Source organism: Hemitrygon akajei, chromosome 14 (genome assembly GCF_048418815.1).
Source record: "Hemitrygon akajei chromosome 14, sHemAka1.3, whole genome shotgun sequence".
Lineage (NCBI taxonomy): Eukaryota > Metazoa > Chordata > Chondrichthyes > Myliobatiformes > Dasyatidae > Hemitrygon > Hemitrygon akajei.
Genome location: NC_133137.1, coordinates 100,302,432 through 100,328,864, shown reverse-complemented (window position 1 = coordinate 100,328,864; position 26,433 = coordinate 100,302,432). Strand labels below are relative to the sequence as shown.

The 26,433-nt window shown below is 42.3% G+C and overlaps 1 protein-coding gene across 11 annotated transcripts in view; it reads left to right on the top strand.

Annotated features, from left to right (window-relative positions):
• The window catches only part of plxna4 (plexin A4), a 712,781-nt gene that overhangs the window by 481,054 nt on the left and 205,294 nt on the right, over window positions 1-26,433 (top strand). For all 11 annotated transcript variants that reach the window (XM_073066781.1, XM_073066783.1, XM_073066775.1 and 8 more), the window contains exon 7: window positions 6,936-7,089. In XM_073066781.1, coding sequence (XP_072922882.1) covers window positions 6,936-7,089 — 154 coding nt within the window. The remainder of the gene's footprint in view (window positions 1-6,935; window positions 7,090-26,433) is intronic.

The window sequence follows — 26,433 nt, the reverse complement described above, 5'->3', positions numbered from 1 at the left end:
AGCCAGTCACAGGTCTGGGGCAGATGCTCTTCCTGGGTTCACCCTCCTGAAGGCTGCTCGCACATTGGCCTCAGAGACTGAAATCGCAGCATCATCGGGGGCTGTGGGAGTTTGTGATAGTTGCTCCATGTTTTGATAGTCAAAGCGAGTATGGAAGGCATTGAGCTCCTCGGGAAGTGAAGCGCTGCTGTCGCCTTTGTTGAGCATTTTCGTTGTTTCAAGTTTGGACTGGAATTGCCACTTTGCACGTGAGATGGCTTTCCAGGGATCAACCTGGACCTCTTGTAACTTGCTTGGTCACAAGACTTGAATGCTTCTGAACTGGCTCTCAGCAGACTATGGATCTCATGCTTCATCCAGGGCTTCTGGATCTTGTGAGGATAATAAAGTTTATTTACTTTATTTACGCTCTTACTAAACACACTTCATCATCTGTTTTAATAAAGTCTATGAAAGCATGCTGTACCCATTCACATCCACAGGTGAGTTCTTGAGCATGCCCAGTCCACTGACTGGAAGCACTCGTGTAGTTGCTCCTCTGCCTCCCAAGACCACATCTTTGTTGTGCTAATCACCAGAGCTTTGCTCTTTAGCTACTGCCTGTATGCAGGTAGGAGAAGGACAGCCAAGTGATCTGATTTACTGAAATGCAGCTTGGGCATGGAACGGTAGGCATTCCTTATCTTAGTGTAACAGTGGCCTAGTGTGCTGGGGCCTCGGCTAATGTGCTGATGGTACTCGGGCATGGCTTCCTTCAAACAAGCCTGGTTGAAGTTCCCAGTGACTTGGTCTCCACAACTATCTTTGGCAATGAATTCCACTGATCTACAACCCCCTGGCTAAAGAAATAGAAATTTCTAATGCACTGAAGAAAATTATTATTCAGACAGCTCAAAACTAACTTAATCTTCCCCTAAAATGGAGGGTGGGCAGGAATGGCACATGATTGGTGCTGCAAGAGTGGTAATGGTGACCAGAGCAGCAGTGGGAGCTTTTGCTGTGTCCTGGGCTTTGCTGTGGCTGCTCCAGGCAGAATTCTGTTCACATCGCCATTGCTGGTCCAATTAGGCAGGGCCAGAAACTAACTTTAGAGAGCGTGCTGAGAGATTTACCAGGATGCTGCTTGGATTAGAGAGCATGTTTCATGAGGACAGGTTGAGTGAACTAGGGCTTTTCTCCTTGGAGCGAAGGAGGATGAGAAGTGAATTGATGGAGGTGTACAACATGATAAGAGGCACAGATCGAGTGGAGAGACAATACCTTTTTCCCAGGGTGGAAATGGTTGATATGAAAAGGCATTGCTTTTAGATGAGTGGAGGGAAGTATCAGGGGGATGTCAGACGTAGATTTTTTTTTCATACAGAGAGTGGGCAGTGGTAAAGACAGATACATTAGGGAGATTTAAGAGAATCTCAGATAGACACATGGATAAAAAAAATATAGAGGAATATGTGGGAAGGAAGTGTTTTCTTGATCTTGGAATAGATTAAAATGTTGGCACAACATGGTGGACCGTGGGGTTTGTACTGTAATACACTGCTCTTTGTTCTAACCCGAGAAGGGTAAATGGCTAAAAGTGAGATTGCCACCTTCTATGCTAAAGAAAGAGTTGTTCTGTCCACATTAATCAGAATTATTGCATCTGTGCCAAGTTTTTCTATCGTGTCAGAACTGTCTCCAAGATGTGAGGCTGTCACTTTAAACCCGAGGCTGGAAGCTAAGGCGTTGCCATGGTTACTCAGGAGCCTGCTGCCGCATAGAACAGAAGGAGCCTTTTGCTTTTGTCTCTGAATCAACAGGAGATGCTGAGATTCTTGCTATTCACAGTGCATTTGCACTGAGGTTGAATTCATCGTCTTTTCACTCACAGTCCAGTTACAGGTAGCCTGGCTTTGTGAGAGGTGCAGTAACTCAGAGAGTTGTGCATATATGTCCCATATGAGAGAATGCAGTTAGACACTACTGGTGAAGCTCTGTTGGAATTCTGATCTTGCATTTTATAATTTACCTGCACTGCACTTTCGAGATAGCTTTTACACTTTATTCAGCGTTATTTTGCCTTATTCTACCTCGATACACTGTGTAATGATTTGATCTGTATGAACAGTATACAAGAGCAGCTTCTCACTGTATCTTTGTACATGTGACAATAATAAACCAATATCAATTTCAATACCTGTTCCAGCATTCATTTTGAGAAATTAAGCCTCAAGAACATCAAGACATAGGAGCAGAGTTAGGCCATCGAGTCTGCTCCGCCATTCCATCATGGCTGATCCCTGATCCAAATCAGTCCCATACACCTGCCTTTTCATCATATCCTTTGATGCTGTGACTGATCAGAAAATGATCAACTTCCGCCTTAACTATATGCACAGATTTGACCTCCACCACAGTCTGTGGCAGAGCATTCCACAGTTTCACCGCTCTCTGGATAAAAAAACTCCTCCTTAGCTCTGATCTAAAAGGTCACCTCTCAATTTTGAGTCTGTGCCCTCTAGTTCTGGATACCATCATCATGAAACATCCTCTCCACATCCACCCTATCGAGTCCTTTCAACATTCAGTAGGTTCCAATGAGATCTCCAAACATTCTTCTACATTCCAGTGAGTGCAGGCCCAAAGCTGCCAAACCCTCCTCATATATTAACCCCTGCATTCCTGGAATCATCCTCGTGAACCTTCTCTAGAGTCTCTCCAATGACAAAGTCCTTTCTCAGATATGGGGCCCAAAACTGTTGACAGTACTCCAAGTGCGGTCTGGCTAATGTCCTATAAAGCCTCAGCATTATCTCCTTGCTTTTATATTCTATTCCGCTTGAAATAAATGCCAACCTTGCAATTGCCTTCTTTACCACAGCCTCAAACTGTAAATTAACCTTCTGAGAGTCTCGCACGATGACTCCTAAGTTCCTGTGTACCTCTGATGTTTAAATCTTCTCCCCATTTAGATAACAGTACGCACTATCATTCCTTTTATCAAAATGCATTATGTAAACTGTATTCCATCTGCCATTTTCTTGCCCATTCTTCCAAATTGTCTATGTCCTGCTGTAATCGCATTGCTTCCTCAACACCACCTACTGCTCCACCTATCTTTGTATCATCCACAAACTTTTCCACAAAGCTATCAATTCCATTATCCAAATAATGAACAAACAATGTGAAAAGCAGCAGTCCCAATACTAACCCCTGAGGAACACCACTAGTCAGTGGCAGCCAACCAGAAAAGGCTTCCCTTCTACTCCCACTTGCTGCCTCCTGCCGGTCAGCCATTCCTCTATCCATACCAGTATCTTTCCTGTAATGCTATAGGATTTTATATTGTTGGCAGCCTCATATGTGACACCTTATCACACTTTATAAAAATCTAAGTTAATGACATCCACTGACTCTCCTTTGTCCACCCTGCTTGTTATTTCCTCGAAGAACTCTAACAGATTTGTCAGGCAAGATTTCCCTTTACAGAAACCATGCTGACTTTAACTTATTTTATCATTAGTCCCGAAGTACCCAAAATCTCATCCTTCATAATAGACTCCAACACTTTCCCAACCACTGAGGTTAAGTTAACTGGCCTATGATTTCCTTTCTTTTGACTTCCTCCCTTCTTAAAGAACGGAGTGACATTTGCAATCTCCCAGTCCTCCAGGGCCACACCAGAATCAAGTGATTCTTGAACGATCATGACCAATGCATCCATTATCTCTTCAGCAACTTCTCTCAGGACTCTGGGGTGTAGTCCATCTGGTTCAAGTGACTTATCCAACTTAAGACCTTTGAGTTTGCCTAACCCTTTTTCCTTTGTAGCGATGGCACTCGCTCCTGCATTCTGACACTCATGGACCTCTGGCACACTGCTAGTGTCTTCCACAGTGAAGTTCATCTGCCAATTCTTTGTCCCCCATTACTACCTCATCAGCATTTTTTTCCAGTGGTCCAAAATCACCTCTCACCTCCCTTTTACTCTTTATACAACGGAGAAAGTTTTTAGTACCCTGCTTTATGTTATTGGCTAGTGTGCTCTGACATTTTATCTTTGTCCCTTATAGCTCTTTTAGTTGCCTTTTGTTGGATTTTAAAAGCTCCAAATCATCCATATTTGAAGGCACTGTCTTTCAGAATCATGTAAGAGTCCATAGGATCATAAAATATAGGAACAGAATTAGGCCATTTGGCCCATCGAGTCTGCTCCGTCATTTCATCATGGCTGATCCAATTTTTCTCTCAGCCCCAATCTCCTGCCTTCTCCGTTTCCCTTCATGCCCTGAATAATCAAGAATCTATCAACCTCTGCCTTAAATATACAGAAAGGCTTAGTCTCCACAGCTGCCTGTGGCAACAAATTCCACAAATTCACCACTTCCTAGCTAAAGAAATTCCTCCTCATCTCCATTCTGAAAGGACAATTCTGAGGGGTTGCATCCTCTGGTCTTAGACTCTCCCTCCACAGGAAACATCCTCTCCTCATCCACTCTATCAAGGCCTTTCACCATTCAATAGGTTTCAATGAGGCCACCCCTCATTCATCTGAGTTCTAGTGAATACAGGCTCAGAGCAATAAAATATTTTCAAGCCTTTTTCAATCATTTTTGTGAACCTCCTTTGAATTCTCACCAGTTTCAGCACAATCTTTTAAGATAAGGGGCCAAAATTGCTTACAGTACTCAAAGTGAGGCCTCACCAGTGCTTTATAAAATCTCAATATTACACCCTTTTATATTCTAGTCCTCTTGAAATGAATTATAACATTACATTTGCCTCCCTCACCATAGACTCAACCTGCAAAATAACCTTTAGGGAATCCTGCACAAGCACTCCCAGTCTATTTGCTCCTCAGTTTTTTGTATTTTCTCTCCATTTATAAAATATTCTACCCTTTTATTTCTTCTATCAATTGCATGACCATACATTTCCTGACACTGTATTCCATCTGCTACTTCTTTGCCCATTCTTCTAAGCTGTATGTCATTTTGTAGCCTCTCTACTTCCTCAAAACTACCTGTTCCTCCACCTATCTTTATACCATCTGCAAACCTTGCAACAAAGCCATCAATTCCACCATCCAAATCATTGACCTATGATGTAAAAAGAATCGATCTCAACACAGACCCCTGTGGAACACCCCTAGTCACCAGCAGCCAGTCAGGAAAGGCTTCCTTTATTCCCACACTTCGCCTCCTGCCAGTCAGCTACTGCTTTATCCATGCTAAAATCTTCCTTGTAATACCATGGGATTGTAGCTTGTTAAGCAGCTTCATGTGTGGCAGCTTGTCAAAGGCCTACTGAAAATCTAAGTACACAACATCAACCGATTCTCCTTTGTCTATTTTGCTCATTAGTTCTTCAAAGAATTCCAACAGATTTGTTAGGCAAGACTTTCCCTTGTGGAAACCATGCTGACTACAGCCTGTTTTATCATGTGCCTCCAAGTACCCTGAAGCCACACCTTTAACAATCGACTCCAACATCTTCCCAACCACTGAGGTCAGACTAAATGACCTATAGTTTTGTTTCTTCTGCTTCTCTCCCTCCTTGAAGTGTGGAGTGAAATTTGTAATTTTCCAAGTGATTTATCTACTTTCTAACCTTTCAGTTTCCTAAAAAGTTTCTCCCTAGTAATGCTAACTTCGCACACTTCATGACACCTGACATTTGAAACTTCTACCATACTGCTAGTGTTTTCCACAGTGAAGACTGATGCAAAATAGTTATCCATTTCATCTGCCATTTCCTTGTCCCCCATTTCTACCTCTCCAGCATCATTTTCCAATGGTCCAATATCCACTCTCACCTCTCTTTTAAACTTTATGTATCTGAAGATACTTTTGATATCATCTTTAATATTATTGGCTAGTTTACTTTCATATTCCATCTTAAAGACTTTTTTTGCCTTCTGTTGGTATTTGAAAGCTTCCCAATATCTAACTTCCCATACATTTTTGGTCTAGTATATACCCTCTCATTGGCTTTTATGTTGGCTTTGACTTCTCTTGTTAGGCATGGTTGTATCTTCTTGCCTTTTGAATTCTTCTTCCTCTTTGGAGTGTACGTATCCTGTGCCTTCCGAATTGCATCCAGAATTCCATCATTGCTGCTCTGCTGTCATCCCTGCCAGTGTTCTATTCCAATCAGTTCTGGCCAACTTCTCTCTCAACCTTCTGTAATTCCCTTCATTTGGTAATACTAATACATCTGACTTTCCATGTGGTAGCATTTTATAAGTCATTGTTCAGACTGCATTAGATTATTGTGGACAGTTTTGGTGCCCATATTGAAGAAAGAATATGCTGGCATCAGAGAGGGACCAGGAGATATCTACAAGTGTGATCCTAGGAATGACAAGGTTAATGTGTGAGGAGCATTTGATGGCACTGGGCATGTACTAACTGTAGTTTAGAAAAATGAGGGTGGATCTCATAGAATATTGGAAGGTGTGGAAAGAGTGGATGTGGAGAGGATGTTTCCAATAGTGGGAGAGTCATGAACCAGATGGAACAGCCTCAGAATAGAAGGATGTCTCATTCGAATGGAGATGAGGAGGAACTTCTTTAGCCGGAGGGTGGTGAATCTATGGAATTTCTTGCCACAGACGGTTGTGGAGGCCAGGTTATTAGGTATATTTAAATTGGAGATTGATAGGTTCTTGATTAGTAAGGGCATCAAATGTTATGGGGAGAAGGCAGAATAACAGGGTTGAGAGGGGGGAAAGGAATCAGGCATGATGGATTGCCGGAGCAGACTTGATGGAGCAATTGACCTAATTCCATTCCCATGTCTTATGGTCTAATGATGTGCATAAGGGAGGGATTGTTGGAAAGGAGGTGCTCAGTGAAATGTAGTGCTGTTGAATTTATTCATGTCCATTGCCATTGCATGTTGGCATCTGCTGTGACCATACCCAACCTCTGGTGTTGTTCTATTCTCTTCATCAGCTGGTGCTGGAGGCTCATAATGTTCCTGAGCTCTCCGCAGGAGTCAACTGCACGTTCGAGGACTTTGCAGAGATGGATGGCCTGGTGATGGGGAATATTGTCAAGTGCATTTCTCCAGCAGAGAGGGAGGTGCCCCAAATCCTGACAGACGAAGGTAAGAGGTGGAATGGTGAGGAAACAGTATCCTCACTTGGACAATGGTGGGGACAGTTCTTGAGTTTTCTGCTAGAATGAAATTACTATGATACCTGTATTACTGAAAATTGCAGAGGCTCATCCCACTTGATTAGTGTTAATGGAGGCAATCAGGGTGACAGGACTGCTGCCAGAATGATATTTTCCAAGCCTCAGATGTGATTTTCAATGTTAAGGGTCATACACAGCATACCTTTGAGCCTGTACAGTACAGTACAGAAATATGCCTTTCAACCTCTTGTGCCTGTGTCTCCTTTTGGAAAAATGCTCAATTCATCACACTGCCCAGAGTCCTGATATTTTCCCCTTCTTCCTCATCCTTATGGTGACTTGATTGATGTGTGCAAGATGATGCCTTTACATTGAGTGGACAGCCAGAGATTTTCCCCCCAGGGCGGAAATGGTTAATCTGAGGGGGCATGACTTAAAGTTGATTGGACAAAAGTTTAAGGGGGGTGTCAGAGGTAAGGTTTTTTTACACTGAGAGTGGTGGGTGAATACAACACTGCTAGGGTGATAGTAGAAGCTGATACTGTGCTGTGCAAAAGTTTTAGGCACATATTTAATTTTATGTATTGCACTGTACTGCTGCTGCTGAAAAAAACTAATTTCACGACATTTGTGAATGATGATCTGATTCTGATATGGGTCTCCATTGTGGACTGATGGTGGGAAGGTGGCAGAGAGAGGGGAATCATGGTTGGGAAAAGGGAAAAGGAGAGGAAAGAGGATTAGAGAGACATTCTGTGAATGTCAATAAACTAATTGTTTGGAATCAAAAGACTTTGCCTGGTGTCTCAGGGTTGGGAGTGTCTGCATCTGTGTCACCCTCTGCCCCAGCACTCCTTCTCTGCCACCTATTCCACATCCCTCCTGTGGCACTGCACCCTTGCCATTCCCAACATCCTTTGCTCCTGCCAAATTTACAAACTTGCTCTCTGCTCTCCACTCCATGTTGACAAATACAGTACTGTGCAAATGTCTTTGGCATCCTAACAATATATATATACCTAAGACTTTTGCACATTTAAGAAACTCTTAGGTACATGGCTGATGGAAAAATGCAGGGATTTGTGGGAGATAAGGAAGTTAGAGTAGGTTAAAAGCTCGACGCATTGAGATCGAAGGGTTCTATGTGCTTATTTTCTATTTTGCACCATCTCTGAAGAAAGGGCATCATTTTTGAAATTTCTTCAGCCAGTGGGTGCCAAATCTGTGGAAGGCAAGTCACTGGGTATATTTAAGGCAATTGATAGGTTTCTGATCGGTTAGGCCATAGACCATAAGGGCAAAATGAGACCATTTGGCCCATCAGGTTGTTCCATGAGGATTAAAGGTTACCAGGAGAAAGCAGGGGAATGGATTTGAAAAAAATATCTCCTGTAATTGAATGGCAGGACAGTCTGGATGAGATGAATGGCCTAATTCTGTTCCTATATCTTATGCTCTTATATACTGCACCTTACTCTGCTATATTCCTGTGCCCATGTTGATGCTTGAAGCTGTAACTATAGCCCACTTTATTGGAAGCAGAGCAGGAATGAGAAAATGTACTGTAATCACAACATGACAGGTTTATATCGGAAATTACCATTCTAAATGCAGCCAGAGGAATATATAATGGAAATGCATTGGAGGGACAAGTCTTCACTGAATTTAAAAATAGGCAAAATTGTTTTCCTTGGAGTGAAGGAGGCTTGAGGGGTCAACTTACAAAATCATGAGGGACCTAGATAAGGCAGGCAGTAACAGTGTTTTAAGTGAGAGGTGAAGATTTAATCAGGTGCCTGTGAGACAGAAAAGGGTGGATATACAGAAAGTTGTGCCAAAGGAAATGGTTGAGGCAGGTACAATTACAGCATTTATAAGACATTTCGACAAGTCCATGAATGGAAAACGTTTTGAAGGCTACGGGCCAAATGTAGGCAAAGGGGACTCGCTCAGGAAGCTTGGTTGTAACGGATGAGTTAGGTTGAGAGGGTGTTTTTCCTATGCTGTGTATCACTATGTGTGTACATACCCTGGTCCAAATATCCCTCTAACCAGAGAGCTGGGGTTTACCCCACTTCAGTTTTCTAGTGTTGCTAAAGGAAGGATGTGACCCTTTCCAAAAAAAATGCTGCCGACCTCTTGTCACTTGCATTGTTTATGCTAGATAGTACAGTGCAGAAACAGGCCCTTTGGCCCAACTCATCCATACCGATCCCCACCACGCTGGTCCCATTTGCTCATGGTTGGCCTGTAGACCCATCCTATTCACGTGCTCATCCAAACGTCTTTTAAATGTTGTTATACCTGCCTCAACCACTTGCTTGGGCAGCTCATTTGATACAAGCCCTGATGTCTGTTCATTCCTCAGATGCATGATAAAGGCAAGCCCCATACTCTAGTTCAGTCATTGTTGTCAGGTATCATGCCCTTTCAGCTCATAACTTTCACCGGCAGGCCATCATGATTTGAAAGGTTTGTTGAAACTATAGCTGTAAACTGAAATGTCTTTCGAGCAAATAGTACTCAAATGAATTGCACCCATTAAAGTAAGTGGAAAGGAAATTGCTACCTGGAGGTGCATTGCTTGTTAGAATGGCTAGACGTTCAGAGGAATAGCTTCTGTTTAACCTAACAGGAAAATCAATTGCTCCTGGAATTTAGGTTTGTCAGTTCAGCTGACTTCTGCACTGATCAATAAGTTGTGCGTTTTACAATGGGATTATTTTGCTGTGTGTATCTCTGTTGGACTCTGTCTAGCAGCTCTGACGAATGGTGCTTGAACTTTGGTGGTGGTAGGAGGGATCTACCTCCCGAACTTGAGGCTGTTCGGCCCCATTTCACCAACCTCTCCCTTGAAAATATCTACTACAATATACTTAGCTATTTTGTAGTTGAATTTTGCCTGTTCCACATTCAACTTTTAAGAAATTAAATTCAAAATCTTTTACTTCTTTCATCCCTGCATATTTGAACTGTCGTACTAGACCATCAGTAGTTCATCCTGCGGGCTCTGGGAGGTTAGGAGTGACCATTTCAAAACTAGTGTAAATAATAAGCAAAAACAGAAAATGTTGGATACTCACAGCATATCAGGCAGCATCTTTGGAAACATTCTTCTTTGCTCCATAGCTGCAGCACGACCTTCTGAGTATTTCCTGCACTTTCAGTCTTTAATTCAGATTTGTAGCCTCTGCAGATTTTTGATTAGCATAAGAGGTCAGCAATTTGATTTGCATGTGAATTCCATGAGTGCTGTTGGGGTCTCCTGTGGTTAGGTGGGTGAGTGGATCAGAGAAGAAACTCTAACCCAACTCCTCTTCCCTTTGCTTTGCATCTGGGAACCAGATTAGTTCAAACTGCTGCAGTTTCTCAAAGCCATTTACCGAGTCAGCACCTTTAATGGGAAAAATAATATTAATTTTCAGGCATTTCTCTCTGTCAATATTTAATTACATTTTAAATTATCTGACTGGTTAGATTTTCAGACTTGGTGATGTGTTCTGAATGCCAGCCAGGATTACATTAAAAATACAGAGGCATGCAAATAAATATTAAAGTAATTAAATAGAAAATGTGTGTAGCCGTGGATAGACATACTAAATGGAGAAATGTCTTAGTGTCAATAAAATTGCATTTTCAACAAATTTATGATTAAATTAGATTTAAAAAAGCTGTCTGGCTTTTCATTGGAAAATCAATTTTGAATGATTGCTGGATGAATATACTCAATTCAAACCAGGAATTTACAGGCTCTAGGCTTTTTCATTCACACTGTGGCTCAGAGTCAACGCTCTTTGCTCTGAGTCAAACGTTATACGATTGAGCCCCACTCCAGCAGCTTCAGGTGGAATTTTGAGGTTAAATTTGTTAGTTTTCAGATGAAATATAAAACTGAGTCCCTCTCAGATGTACCGTGGAGAGTATTCAAACCGTTTACATCACCGTCTGGTATGGAGGGGCCACTGCACAGGATCAGAAAAGGCTGCAAACTCAGCCAGCTCCATCATGGGTACTCGCCTCCCCAGCATTGAGGATATTGTCACAAGGCAATGCCCTAAAAAGGCGTCATCCATCAGTAAGGACCCCCATCACCCAGAACGTAACTTCTTTTCATTGCTGTCAAGGAGGAGGTACAGGAGGTAGGCTGGTACCGCCTCATAAACAAATTTCATGCCACGTGCCAGTGATATTAAACCTGATTCTAATTCATACTGTAAAAGATACCAAAGCATTGTTCAAAATTACAGACAATGAAAACATTATAGTCAGGTGGAGTGAAGGTCATTAGATAATCTTAAGCTTAGCTAATTTGATGTCAGTAACATCAACAGTTGAGACTGAGATCATGCCCATAATTTGTATGTATTTATCCTTCCAGCTGCAGTTTTAGGAGAAATTATCCTGCTTTTGCTGGGAGACAGTATCTGATTTCTCTGCTCTTTAAAGTTTAAAGTTGAAAGTAAATTTATGATCAAAATACATAATTATCACAATCTACAACCCTCAGATTGATCTTCTTATTGGCATACTCAATAAATCTGTAAAATAGTAATCATAATAGTATCAATTAAAATCTCCCCAACTTATAGCATTCAACCAGAGTGCAGAAGAAAATAAACTGTGCAAATACAAAAAGAAAAAAAATGATAATAAATAAATAAGCAATCAATATCAAGAATATAAGATGAAGAGTCCTTGAAATTGAGTCCATTGGTTGTGGGAGTATTTCAATGATGGGGCAAGTGAAGTTATCTCATTTGGTTCAAGAGCCTGATGGTTGAGGAGTAGAAACTGTTCCTGAACCTGGAACTGTATCTACTACTTTTTGTAGGAGTTTCTGTTCAAGGACTTTGGTGTTTCCATACCAGGCCATGATGCAGCCAGTCAATATCCTGTCCACTATACATCTACAAAAGTTTATCCAAATTTTAGATATCATGCTGAATCTCTGGGTAAATTAACAGTGTTTGCAATGGTAGGAGGTCATGTGCACTCCAGGCCTCCAGTTCACTGGCTGACACAACATTGCCACTTAAAACTCTTAATTGTTCAACATCCACGAGGAAATCTGCAGATGCTGGAAATTCAAACAACAACACACACAAAATGCTGGTGGAGCACAGCAGGCTAGGCAGCATCTATAGGGAGAAGCGCTGTCGACGTTTCAGGCCGAAACCCTTGTTCAACATGTAGTGTTTTGGTCAATGTTTAATCTGTAATATGTCACCAAAATAGGATATCTGGTCAACTCGTTACTGGAGTGGCAGAGGACAACTTGGCCTCCATTTTTTCATGCAAGTGTTGTGGTCTTACAGCAAGAAAGAAGCTTCTGGAGGAAGTCAGTGAATTGAGCAGCATCTGTGGAGAGAAGGAATTGTCGATATTCTCATGTAAAGCTCTACAGTAGTGGATTCAGAGTTTCTTGATGATCAAAGCTCTTACTTTTTAAGAGAAGGCAAACAAAATTCTAGCATCTTTATAGGTCCTTATCAGCACCAAAACATATCACTATGAATATAAAAGTGACCTGTGTGGCTAACATGGGAGTTATTTTTACACAGCGAGATCCCATAGCATGAAAAGAGAGATTTACTTTCACAGTCTCAGGATATTTATAATTGATTTGTAATCCATGTGTATGTGTGCATTTATTGAGATACGGTGTGGAATATGCCCTTCGAGCCCCTCTGCCCAGCAATTGTGATGTCCAAAGCATGGCAATTAAATTTACATACAGCAAGAGGCCACATTGTGCTGACGACTGGATATTTTCTCCTTGTGGTGCTGACTGAGAGGTAGATATTGGCTGGCACACAGAGGACAACTCCACAGTTAGACTCAGACTAGCTCATCGTTTATCTCTTGTCTAATGGTGACCTTCCCACAAAGTGCAGCATTTCCTTAGGGCAGCACTGAAGTCTCAGTCAGTTTCTAGGCTTTGGAGTGTGTCTTGCATTTGCCCAGCCTGAAGGATGACCAGCAGAAATGCCTTGGCTATGGGCAACAAGTGAATGTTAACCGGACACTGGGAGCACTCTCCATTTTCCTGTCAAGTAATCAGGAGCAGCTTTATCTAGTCTAGCACCAGTTTAGTACTGATTTTATGTCACAGAGTCCCATGGTGATGTCAGGTTGTACTGTGCACTGGAATCAAAAGAGCGGGGCACCTGTCTGTATTAGGGGAAGTGGGATCTCATGTCCTCCTGAATGAGTTAATTCATCACCGCTGTCAGTGAGAGACTTAAATGGGAAGGTGCAGAGAGTATGGTGAATTACCAAATAATAAATCAAGGGTACAGCAGTGTAGCGATTGCCTTAGTGGATCCAGAGAGAAGAGTTTAAACTTCCACTGACTGTTAAAGAATCTAAATCTAATTAATTGAAAGTAATATTTTGAATTGTAAAGCAATGTGGTATACAGCGTCTTCCTCAGTGTAGCTATAAGAGAAGTTGGGCAAATTCAGATTGTTTCCTCTGGATTGTCAGAGGCTGAAGGGTGATATAATTATATGAAATTTGGAGGGGCATCTGGGGTTCCCAACCTGGAGCCCTCAGTTAATGATAGGGTTTATGGCATAAAAAACGGTTGGATTAGATGGTCAGAATAATTTTCAAGGAAAGGAAATCTCAAATACTAGGGAACTTAGGGTTAGGGTGACGGGGAAATTTTAAAGGAGATTTATGAGGGGAGTGTCTTAAACAGAAAGCTGGAAGGTACTGTCAGAGAGGTGGTATAAACAGATAAAATAAGAACCTTTAGGAAGCATTTAGCTTGGTATGTGCACAGGCAAGGATAAGGGGATATGGACCATGTGCTGGCCAATGGGATGAGTTAGGTTCCTATCATGGTCAGCACAGACAGGTGGGCCAGATGGCCTGTTCCTGGGATGTACTGTTATAAGTTTTATGAAAGTCCATGGTTCATCTTTATTTGGTGACACTGGTTGAAGAGTAAGTTTTGGCCAGGAGGCTGCTGGAGCAACTCAGTGGGTCAGGCAGGGAAATGGACAGTTGGAAGTTTTAGGCTGCGACCACCATTTAGCCAGGGGAACCCACAGTACTGCACTCTGAATAGGAACGTATCACTTACAACACCTCCGTCCAGCCCACCCTACTGGTCTGACCAATGTAGCATATTCTCCCGAGAACATAGGAGAAGTTACCCTGAATAATGTATTTAGGTGCCTGCTAGGACTCATAACTGTGATGTCAAGGTGAAAGTTAGGAGGAAGTTCTTTAATTTGAACTTCGAACTTTGGATTTGGCATGGAAGGTGACTGAGCAAAGTGATGACTCACCTAAGTTCAGCCCTGAGGTTTGCCAGTCCAGCCTTAAAGCAAGACTGTCCGTCCATCCCACACCTCCCCTCCCAATTCTCAGTGAGCTGAGCAGAACAATCAATGCCCACGGGACTTTACGCCTGGAAGAATAATCTCACTGCACTGCCATTAGGAAGCTTCGCTCGAGGTGTTGGTCAACAGACCATTAAAATGAGACGTTTAGCAGGGCTGTCAAAAGAATCAGGAGCAGATGGCTAACAATGAGCGGCACTAACAGGAATTTATCATGCAAAATTTAGATAGATTAATAGTCAATTGTGATTTGTGTGGATTGATTTCTCTCTCTCAGCTCAGTAGGAAAGGTGAGGGATTTATTTATTTATTTTTTGAGATACAGTGTGGAGTTGGCCCTTCGACCCACGCTGCCCAGCAACCTGCCAAGTTAACACTAGCCTAATCATGGGACAATTTACAATGACCAATTGACCTACTACCCTCTACTTCTTTGGACTGTGAGAGGAAACCGGAGTACCTGAGGAAACTCATGCGATCACAGGGAGAATGTACAAACTCTTTACAGGCAGCGTCGGGAATTGAACCCAGGCCACCTGTACTGTGCTAACCACTATGCAGCCGTGCTGCCCCAGAAAACGAGGTGCACCTAGTATAACAAGATGCACCACGTAGGAGCCGGGATAATGTGGAGTTTAGTTCATTGACAAGACGAGTGGAGTCCAAGGAAGAAATAGGGGGTTGGGAAGGGAAGTGAAGGGGTTGGTGAGGTGCACTGGGACAGGGAACACTCATTCCACACACCATCTGATACGTTTTTGAAACTTGTAAAGGATAAGCAATGGAATTGGCTGTGAATTGAGCAATGAGCCAGGGTGAGCTGTGCATTGGTTGGACCTTATTGGACTGCACAGTGAATGTGGTGTGCATCAGGCAGTCCTTCTATCAGGTGGGTTGTATATTGGTCTCTGTATTAGCTCAGCCTTTTATTACCTGGGCTATGTAGTGGCTCATGTTTTCGATAAGCCGTGGAGACAGGTTGGTGTGCCACTAGATCTGTGTATTAGGTGAAGTTTGGATGGACTTCATTTTGGGCTGGAAATCAGGTGTGTTGCATGAGTAGATCTTTGTCCACATGCTCCTGTCAGCTCTCTAATGCTACATCTATCGCCCAATGAGTCGTTGAGACATACAGCATTAGAAACAGGCCCTGTGGCCCAACTTGGCCATGTCAGCCAAGGTGGGTGCCCATCCTGCCCAGCATGGCCAAGTGGGTCCAACATGGAAAAACATAACCTGTGTTTGACCCATATCTCTCAGCCTTTCCTGTCCAAGTGTATGTTCAATGTTGTTAATGTCCCTGCCTCAAATGGGCCAGAGGCCATCAGGGTGGGAGAAACAGGAGAGAGACCACTGGGGCAAGAGACACTGGCACAGAGGGCATTGGAAGTTTAGGCTGGGAGATTACTGAGGGACACTGAGTTAGAGATCGCTAAGGAGACATTGGGTGAGAGATCACAGGAAAACTTTGGGCACAAGTTCATGGGGGGTGGGAGGGACAACCAAACTATGTATAATCTCTCTGAAGCATCACTTTATTATTTACAGAGTCAAAACAGAAAGCTGAGGCAGTGGAGCAAGTGGGGCCCAGATATCACTGAGTCATGTATCACTGAGACAGGCTGTTTGGCCCAAATTGTCCATGCCATCCAAGATGCCACTCTAAACCAGTCCAATTTGCCCATGTTTGTCCCATATCCCTGTAACCGTCTCACTGGGGCTCGTGGGCAAACTTGGTTCATGATCTAACTCTGTTAACAGCCACGTGACTCAGTGGTGAAAAGGCCAGCTTTCATAAACAATGAACGTCTAGAGTCGATATGGTTTGGGGTTCAACCAAATAGGAAAGTTAGGATGTACTAATTAAGGAACAAAGGTTGTAGGAAATGTGTGCAAATACTGCCTATATACAGATATCAGTAGCCCAGAAATGATAGATCATATACCAGCATAAAATTATAAATATATTTATCAAATTTTCAAATTTAACGGTTAATAAAGTGAGAAAAGGGCCCATTTCAATTAAATCAGTCTAAATGTGGACACAAACGTTAGAGCTTATGTCGTGTCTGAGTGGTCACTGTAGCACTTTACACACGGTGCTGAATTCTTATCACCAGTCACAGGTAGAACTTCCCTTCTCGGACTCCTTCATCTCACAAAGCATCCCTTGAGTTAAGCATCTTCTCTTTGGATAGGATCATCCGGGTCTCTTCCCTGATCCACTCCTCTCTGCATCTCCCACCGAAAGACACCAACCCGACTACTGTCAGAAATATCTCTCTCTAGAACCTTCTCTCCATCCCACCATCCTGACTGGCTGACACAATATCCCTAAGTTGATCAACATGTCTCCTTATCTTCAGCCGAAAGCAAAGCAATCTACCAGTGGGACACACTGCTTTTACAGAAAACTGCTAAAATAAAATACCTCACAAAATAACAGCAGAACTCTTGACCAGGGCAGTACATTCTCCTCACCTCCCCCCACCCCCACCAAAAATAGTCACGTCGTCTTGACTTTGGAATTTATTAATAACACAGTATTCAAATGAATTTTGTGATTTGTAAAGCACTATTTGTAAAACACTCTACCAGCAGGATGTACTGCTTTTACAGAAAACTGCTAAAATAAAATACCTCACAGTATAACAGTAGAAATATTAACCAGGACATTACATCCTCCTAAGCCTTTCTTGCCCATGCATCTGTCCAAGTGTCTTTTAAACCACCGGCCTCTGGGTCAAAAAGTGACTCCCTCAAGTTTCTCATCAATCTTTCTGCTTTCACCTTAAACGTGTGTCCTCTGGTATTTGATTCCCAAGCCCTGAGAAAAAGATTATTCAGTCACTGATCGATGTTACGGTTGGAGATCACCAATGTCACCATTGCTATAAGAATCCTTGAGTATCGCACAACAGACGACATTCTGGGCTGAGGCCCGTCCTGATGAAGGGTCTTAGCCTGAAACGTCGACTGCTTACTGTTCACCATAGATGCTGCCTGACCTGCTGAGTTCCTCCAGCATTTTGTGTCTGTTGCATTGGATTTCCAGCAGCTGTAAATTTTCTCATGTTTCAGAAGCTTTTCCACTTTGAACCACGAGGGAGCACCTGTTACCTACATAGCAACAGGAGTGGTGGGCATGGTCAAGATGGTGGTACTGACGCTGGTTGCTGTCTGTGCTGGCATTGTTGATAACATGCCATAAGCACATTGGGGTTCTATTTGTGGTGGTGATGGTTGTCTATTCCCTCTGAGACAGCTGGCCATGCCACCCTACAGGATAAATAGACCCTTTAACCAACACTTGCATCCTCAACTGCAGTAATGAATTTAACTCTTTTTCCATCCAATACTTTCAATACAATTCACTGTGGAAATCCAATTGCATGGTTCATCTCTCCTGCATAAAGCCGGCAAATGACACAATCGAAGTAGTAAGGGACGATAATTACATAGTCAATGAGGTAAGGGAAAGTAATTACATAATCAATGAGTCAGGAGGGAAAACACAATACCAGGCTAGGACAAAGTCAGTTAGTGACTTAAGTCATCAATCAGGAATCATTATCAATAGATTATGTGTAAGCATTTTCTTTTTGTATAGTGGGCAGTGGTATAGCATGAATCAAGGTTTAAATGGATCTTTACAGAACATCAGGACAACTGCAGTGGATGCAAGCAGGTAGTCACTGGGTGCATTTCTAATGGCCCACAGAAATTATACAGCACCTTCAACATCCCAAAGGGTGAAATGAGGGCATGGTGCAGCAAAATTCAATACTGACCTCCAGGTAGCACGCCTCTGGGGGCACAATTGATTTCCTGGTGGATGTGGCAGTAATTGCCCAATTCCTGAGTGGAGCTGGTAGAATAGTTTCTGCTCAGCAGAATTCCAACCTTGAGGCATCAGCAATATGCTAGTAGGTTCCTGGTGGACTGAATGGTGGCATCCACGGATTTCTCATGTTGGGAAACGGACACCGCTGAAAGCTCCAGTGATCAAGGTTCAGTCCTGGGTAGCATTTGCACTTTCCCCGTGACTGCATGGGCTTTTGGGCACTACTTTCCTCCAAAAGACATGTGGCTTAGAAAATTAACTGCCTGTTCAAAGTTGCCCCTGGTGTGTAGGTGAGTAGGAGAACCTGGGGGGGGGGGGGGGTGGGAGAGTGATGAGAATATGGAGAGGATAGCGAGTGGTTGACGGTTTGTGTGGATTAAATGGGCAGAGAGGCCTGTTCCACGCTATAAATGGTTCTCTAAATACGGTGGTAGAAATTGACTGCTGGGAGAAAGTCAGGTAAAGTTTTTGAATTGATTATATATTTATTGAAATGTTTATAATTGTCTTTTAGTGTGTGCCTCTGAACTTCTAGCCTTTCAACTTCTAAACGTTTTCACATTTTAATGTTTTAAATTTATTTGTATTTTTAATTATTCATAGGGGCAGCATGGGGGTTAGCACAATCGCCTGCGATCTACAATCAGGGTTCAGTTCCTGCAGCTGGATGTAAAGGATTTTGTATGTTGCCCCTGTAATGACGTGGGTTTCCTCCTGGTGCTCGAGCTTCCTCCCACATTCCAAAGAGTTCGGGTTGGGGCTAGTTGTGGGCATAATGTTAGTGTTGGAATCTTGGTGACCCTTGTGGGCTGCCAAGCAGAACCCTTGCTGATTTAATTTGATGCAAATGATGCGTTTCACTGTAAGTTTTGATTTTTCGAAGTGCAGGTGACACTAAAACTAATCTTTAATGAAGTTAATCTTTATTAACTGTGAAAAATACTCACAAGCATTCAGTGAAAGTGTCAGCTTTGACAGCTGGTCTTTCTGGATCGTCCGTTCTGGCTGTGAGCAGTTAGCACAAGGAGAGATTCTACACTGCCCTCGCTCACAATGATAAACCAGAAGCCAGCCATTCTGTGGAAGGCTCAAGGCCTGGACTCAGACACTGGCAGCTAATGGTCCCAGAGCTGCATGTCATCTGCTCCATGGATTCCAGTGCCCAAGTACTCCAGCTCTGAAATGTCACAGAATAAACATCAACTGTTTAACCATCTCCATAGATGCTGCCTGTCCTGCTAAGTTCCTCCAGCATTTTGTGTGTTGCTCCAGGTTTCCAGCATCTGCAGAATCTCTTGTGCTTTAGAACCATGGAAGAATTTGGAAACGAGATTGAGTATTTTAAAGGTTACGGAACTGGGAGTTGATGTGGGTGAAAAACAGAATTTATTGGCCAAAATGCCTGGAAGACCTACTGTGCTCTTTTTTTGGAATCATACTCTGAGATTTGTTACAGCCACTTGAGGTACCAGGAGGGAGCTCAGTTTAATATTATTTCCCAAGGTCAGCAGTTCTGAGTGTGCTGTATTCCCTTCTGGCCTGAGGCGTTAATCTCCATTACCTTTCTTGAGTACATGGAGGGGGCTTAATTCCATAGCTGCCCGATTCAGGGGAAACCAGTGAATCCTTCTGTACAGTCCTTGGAGGGCTGCCCAAGTTTTATTTTACTGCTCAACCCTTACTCTGCCTTTTGGCATTTGAAGCCAGGCCCATGGTAAACTTGGTCTTCAGTTCTTCTGTCAATCCGTGCCTCGGTGGCTAATGGATGGGATGCCTGATAGATCACGTTATTGCTCTGAGGTCTTATAGTGACCCTCTACCTCTGAAGTGATTTGCTTATCATTAAACATCTCTAATCATTGTTTGATATTCTATATATTCATCATACTATAGTCTTAATAGGGGAGATGACAATGTTTGAGACTCATTACCAAATTCAGCAGTTTTGAATAACTTGTTTTTTGTATCAGAGCCAGCCAGCTCTGCTTTTAGTTTCTCCATCTACTACCTGATCTGCTGAGTATTTCCAGTACTTCACTTTTAGCTCTGATCTACTGTACATTTACACCTTGACATGCCCTCTGTTATCTCTTTGTCTCTCTTCATTAACTGGACTGCAGGCTTTTTCCATTGAGATAGGATGGGACTGCAACCAGAGGTCATGGGTTAAGGGTGAAAGGTGAAAAGTTTAAGGGGAATATGAGGTGAAACTTCTTCACTCAAAGGGTCTTGAGAGTGTGGAGCAAGCTGCCAGCACAAGTGGTGCACTAAAGCTCAATTTCAACGTTTAAGATAGGTACATGGGTGGTAGGGTTTTAGAGGGCTATGGTCCTGATGCAGGTTGATGGGAGTAGGCAGTTTAGATGGTTCGGAACATACTGGATGGGCTGAAAGGTCTGTTTCTGTGCTGTACTTTTCTATGACTCCATAAACATTGGAATTATTTGGATATTCCCATTGTTTTATCTCTGGCCACCCTCTCCACAACTAAAAGCTCCCAATTTCTGAAACTTTGACAGTATTTCCTTTTCCTCAGATGCTGTCGGATTTCTGTTTGTTCCCAGAATTTTCTGTTTTATTTCTGTTTACCTGTATTTGCAGTTCTTTGATGCTCTAATGTTCTAATACTTGGCTAATTCCAATCCATGGTGTCTTTGTGGGGAGGAAAGAGGGATTGTCATCAGGTTTCTACAAGCTTTATGATAGCACCTCCATGTCTTATGTGTTATGTGACTGTAACTAAAACCCAATTTCCCTCGGGATCAATAAAGTATGCCTGTCTGTCTGGAGACCCTTGGATTGGTGAACTGGTAAATTCTGAGCCACTCTCTATCTCTGTGATTTCCTCCAACCTCACAACCCTCTATGATTTTGGTATTAGTACTCCTTTAATTCTGGCCTTCTGGCTTGCCCAAACTTCTCTCTTTCCATTATTGATTCCTGGAATTCCTAGGCAAAGTCTAAAGTATTCTTCTTTAAATCTTTCTCAGCCTGTCTCTACGAAAGTTGCACAGCACCTATCTACTTGATCTGAATGTATCCTCAAATGTCAAGATGTGTGTGATGTTTCTCTGTGCTGTGAGATCAAGACTTTGCTGGGATAGATCTTTACCAGTCAGTGAGTGCAAGGATGGTGAGTAACAGGGGTGTATGTGCTGTGAGGTGTGAGACCAGCGGTGATTTTTAGGATGGTGTAGGTAGGTGAACAACCAGGAGAGCATGTTAAGTCTAGCAATGGTTATGGATCAATAGAGTTATTGAAACAGCCAAAGAAATAAGCCAGAATGAAGACTGGGGTTGTCGCAGACATGACATGAGACAGTTATAGTGAAGGAAGAGACATGATTGGAAACTTAACCCTGCATTAAGTAGCAAGCCTATGCAGTGAAATTCAGCTGCAGACTGTGAAGAGAATTCTAACTCGTTGCATCACCATCTGGTATGGAGAGTCCACTGTACAGGATTAGTAAAAGCTGCAGACAATTGTAAACTCAGCCAGCTCCATCATGGTCACCAGCCATCCTAGCTTCAAGAACACATTCAAAAGGTGATGCCTCAAAAAGACAACATCCGTTGTTCAGGACGCCACCACCCAAAACATGCCCTCTTCTCATTGCTACCATTGAGGAGGTCCAAGAGCCTGAAGACACACACTCAATGTCTTAGCAACAGTTTCCTTCGCTGTCAGATTTCTGAATGGGCAATGAACCCATGTACGCTACTTCAATTTTCTGCTGTTCTCTTTTTGCACACTGAATTTATTATATATATTCCTTCTATAATTTATAGTTTCTTATTATGTATTGCACTGTACTACTGCTGCAGAACAACAAATTTCACAACATATTGCTGGTGATTTTAAGCCTGCTTTTGGTTCTTATTCTGAAATTGGCCACGGAGTTGGTGAGAATTGCAGCCCAAGACTTTGTGATATTCGTGGTGCTGGATGATGGGTTATGCTCCAGCAGAGTTTTGTCTGAGCTAGAGATTAGCAAGGATGCCAAGTAGTGTCCTGTTTCTCGCTATATAGATGCTGCCTGACTTGCTGAGCATTTCCAGTATTTCTTATTCACAATTATTTCCTTAAAGATTCAAATTCAGGACAACAGACCTTCTATACAATCCCTTCAGAACCTGCACAGTCATTTCTGTTTCCAATCTAGTTTTAAGCGGCCGCTTTTTAAAAAAATCAGATGACAGGTCACAAAAGCCAGCCTACAGATTGACTATGTATGGAGTCACAAAGGAGGTAGCAGTTAATGATTATTCAATTGCCAATTACATCTGCAATATTTACAGATCATTTCATTAATTAATATCCAATAGCAAATTTTGATAGTTCCGAACAGCGATTCGATTACAGAAATTTCAGAGGAATACTGTGCAATTAATTATTTACGGTTGCTATCTGAAGAATGAATGACTATTGCTTTATCCTCTACAAGCGTTACATTATTTAAATGCTTCTTGCAAGCATCCGTCCAAGACAGCAATAAATACACCTCATTATGAGAAGTTGATTATGAAAAAAAAATTAGATTGTGAAATTTTCATTAAAAGTAATTTATTTTATGGATCTAAATAGAAGGTGATACAGTCGTGGGAGTTTTAAACATCAGTGATAAAGGGATAATCCATTAAAGGCTTCCGAAGAATCCTTCACAGTTCATTCACATGTACATGGGGCGGCACGGTAGCGTAGTGATTAGCACAATGCTTTACAACGCAGGAGATCCGGGTTCAATTCTCAAAGCTTCCTGGCAGCGGTTTCCTCCCAACGTATATAACATTCCGTAAGGTTAATTGGTCATTACAAATTGTCCCGTGATTACGGCTAAATTGGTGGTTTGTTGTGCAGTGCAGCTCAAAGGCTCAGAAAGGCCTACTCCATGTTCTATCTCAATAAATAAACAATAATTAAATAAATATTCCTGTTTCTCTGCCTCAGAGCAACTTATTGGAAAATCCACAAAGGGAGAGACTATACATTTCAAAACAAATTTATTATCAAAGTCCATATATATCACCACATTCTATCCCATGATTCATTTTCTTGTGAGCATTTACAGTAGATAGAACGAAACATAATAAAATCAAAGAAAACCTACACAAAGATGGGCAAACAATCAAAGTGCAAAAGATGACAAACTGTGCAAATACAAAAATAGAAACAAAAAAAATAATAAAAAGCTCGTTCTGTATAATTACCATCTACTGTTGGAAAAAATTCCTGTCAGGTCCCCTTTAAATATTTTCCCTCCATCTCTAAATCTACTCCCCCTAGTTTTAGTATCCCTCTACCCTGTTACCATCCATTTATTAGTGCCTCTCCAAATTTTAAACATTTCTATAAGATCACCTCTTATTCACCTACGGTATGTTCCAAAGACCTGGACTGGTCAACCTCTCCCTATAACTTAAACCCTCTAGTTGGCAACATCCTCATAACTCTTTTTGCACTCTTTCCAGTTTAACCACACCTTTCATATAACAAGGTGACCAAAACTGTACACAGTAACTCCAAGCACGTCCTCATCAGTAGTGTATTCCAATTTTTACGCTCAGGTGTCTGACGTCGGGTTTGAACTCACAATCTCCTGAGCTGGAGGGAGATAGATTTTAAAAAATCTGCCTTTCAGGTGGTGCTTCCTTGGTTTTTATCTCTATTTTGATATTCATTCCATCTTTTGATTTCCCTTTTAGCACCTCCTGGCTTGTCAATTCTTTGAGTGCATTCGTATCGTGTTCAGTTCTGGTTGCCTCATTATGGGAAGGATGTGGAAGCTTTACAGAGAGAGCAGAGGAGATTTAGCAGGATGCTGCCTGGATTAGACAGCAGGTCTTATCAAGAAAGACTGAGCTAGCTAAGGCTTTTCTCTTCAGAACAAAGGAGGATGAGAGAAGACGCTAGAGTTGTATAAGATGAGACGAAGCATAGATAGGATGCACAGCCAATGTCTTTTTTCCAGGATGCCAATGGCTAAATTGGGAGGACATACTTTTATGGTTATTGGAGAAATGTACAGTATAAGAGAAATGTCAGGGGGAGATGTGCAAGGATTGTGGTAGAGGCAGGTACGTGAGGGGCATTTAAGGTACTTAGGCGCCTGGATCAAAGCAAAAAACAGAAGGCCATGTTGGGGGAAGGGTTAGATTGATCTTGAAGTATTTTAAAAGGCTGGCACAACATCAACTGTGCTAAACTGTTCTATGGTCTGCCTTCTCCTGCACATGGCCTTAATCTTTGCATATAATTTATCTTTATGATCAGTTCAAATATCAATTCTTTCACTTGACCTCCTTTTGAATTTCTATGGTTGTGAACCATCTCTATAGGTCAAGAACCTCCCTTTTATCACAGAATGGCACGGTAGTCTACTGATTACCTCAACACTTTACCATCCTGACGACCTGGGTTTGATTTCTGCCGCTGTCCGTAAGGAGTCTGTGACTGTTGGGTTTCCTCCGGGTGCTCCAGTTTCCTCCCACAGTCTATAGATGTATAGATTGGTGGGTTAATTGGTCATTGTAAATTGTCCTGTGATTCGGCTAGGATTAAATCGAGGATTGCTGGGCAGTGCAGCCCGAAGGGTCGGAAGGACCTAATCTGCACTCTGTCTTAGTAAATAAACAAAAGAGATTAGAATGGCATGCAATACAGAAGTGGAATTAGAACTGCTGTATTGTTGTCACATATAGCAGGATATAGTGGAGAATCTTTGCTTTGCCTGTTACCCAGGCAGGTCATGCCATACGTAAGTACATTGAGGTAGTAAAAAGATTGGAGAATATAGTTGGAAATAATTTGGAAAGTGTGTAGCTCGGGTGGTTGATGGTTGGATTGAATTGTTCTCTGATCTTGGTCATCATTTCAACTGGCTGTAAGGTGGCCAACTCTCCCTTGTCTCTACCCGAGAAGATCAAGAAGGGCACAAATTCGACTGGGTATCAGTGAAAGTCATGGCACAAGCAAACATGTGGTATGCAAGAGAACTCCTTGAAGCGTGGTTTTCCGCAAACATGTTGGCCTCAATCCCACCAATGAGCCAATGCAGGCAAAATTTTGGACGACAGCCCACAGAGTTTGCAATGCAGCCAATCAGTGACGAGATTTCCTCTGTACAGTTTCAGAAATGATGACCAATCAGCTGATTCTAAGTATATAAAGGCCAAGTATAGAGAACATGCCACAATTAACAGCGCACTGACAACGTCTCCTCATATGGTAATGAAACAGTTGCAAGTAAATTGCCAAGATTAGAGAACAACTCAACCTAACCAGCAGAATATAGTGTAGCAGATTAGTGGTCGGATTGTTGTCAGACCAGGAAGTAGATTTCGGAGAATATTCTTAGTGATTCTGATGGGCTTGGAATTGGGAGTTAAAAAGAGCAGAATGATTATAACGGAATGAGAGAATCTGCTGTGATCAGCTTGCAAAGATTTGCCCCTCGGTTTAAGTCCAACTTGTATTGACTTATACATTATTGTGTATTTTCCACATTATTCAGCATTCCCTTCTTGGTCTCTTTCCACTGTGATTAGACACATCAAGTCCACAGGAGTGCAACCTGTGGGTATTCCTCGACATAAAACCTTGGTTACCATTTTTTTCCACAGTCTCTTCAAATGTATAAACAGCCATTAGTTCACTCTGGTACTCTATCCCACTGTAAGCTCTGACCCCATGACATGTCTGTGATGCCCACATACTTTTGAGAAGAATTTATTCCAGGCTGAGACCTCCATCACTGGCCTAACAACCACTCGCAGACATCCCTCACTCATGGTGCTACCTGCAGAGAATCTTGGTACTTGATTGGCAATGGGTTTAGTGGTTATTAATGTCATCTCTTTTCATGGAAGGTTTAGTCACTTATCATTCTAACTGCTTTTCCTTTGCTTCATCTTGAAGAAACTACTTTGTTCTAATTTCTAATCTCTCTGGAGTCTTGCCCTGCTTAGTGGCGCAATAATATCAGCACCCGACTCTGGAGCAAAGGTTCCCGAGTTCGAGTCCAAGTCGGGTTGAGCGTCGAGCTGGCAACTTGACCTCATAAAAACAAGAATAGCTTGCTACAGAAACACCGTCAAAAGATGGTGCCTCGATAACTCC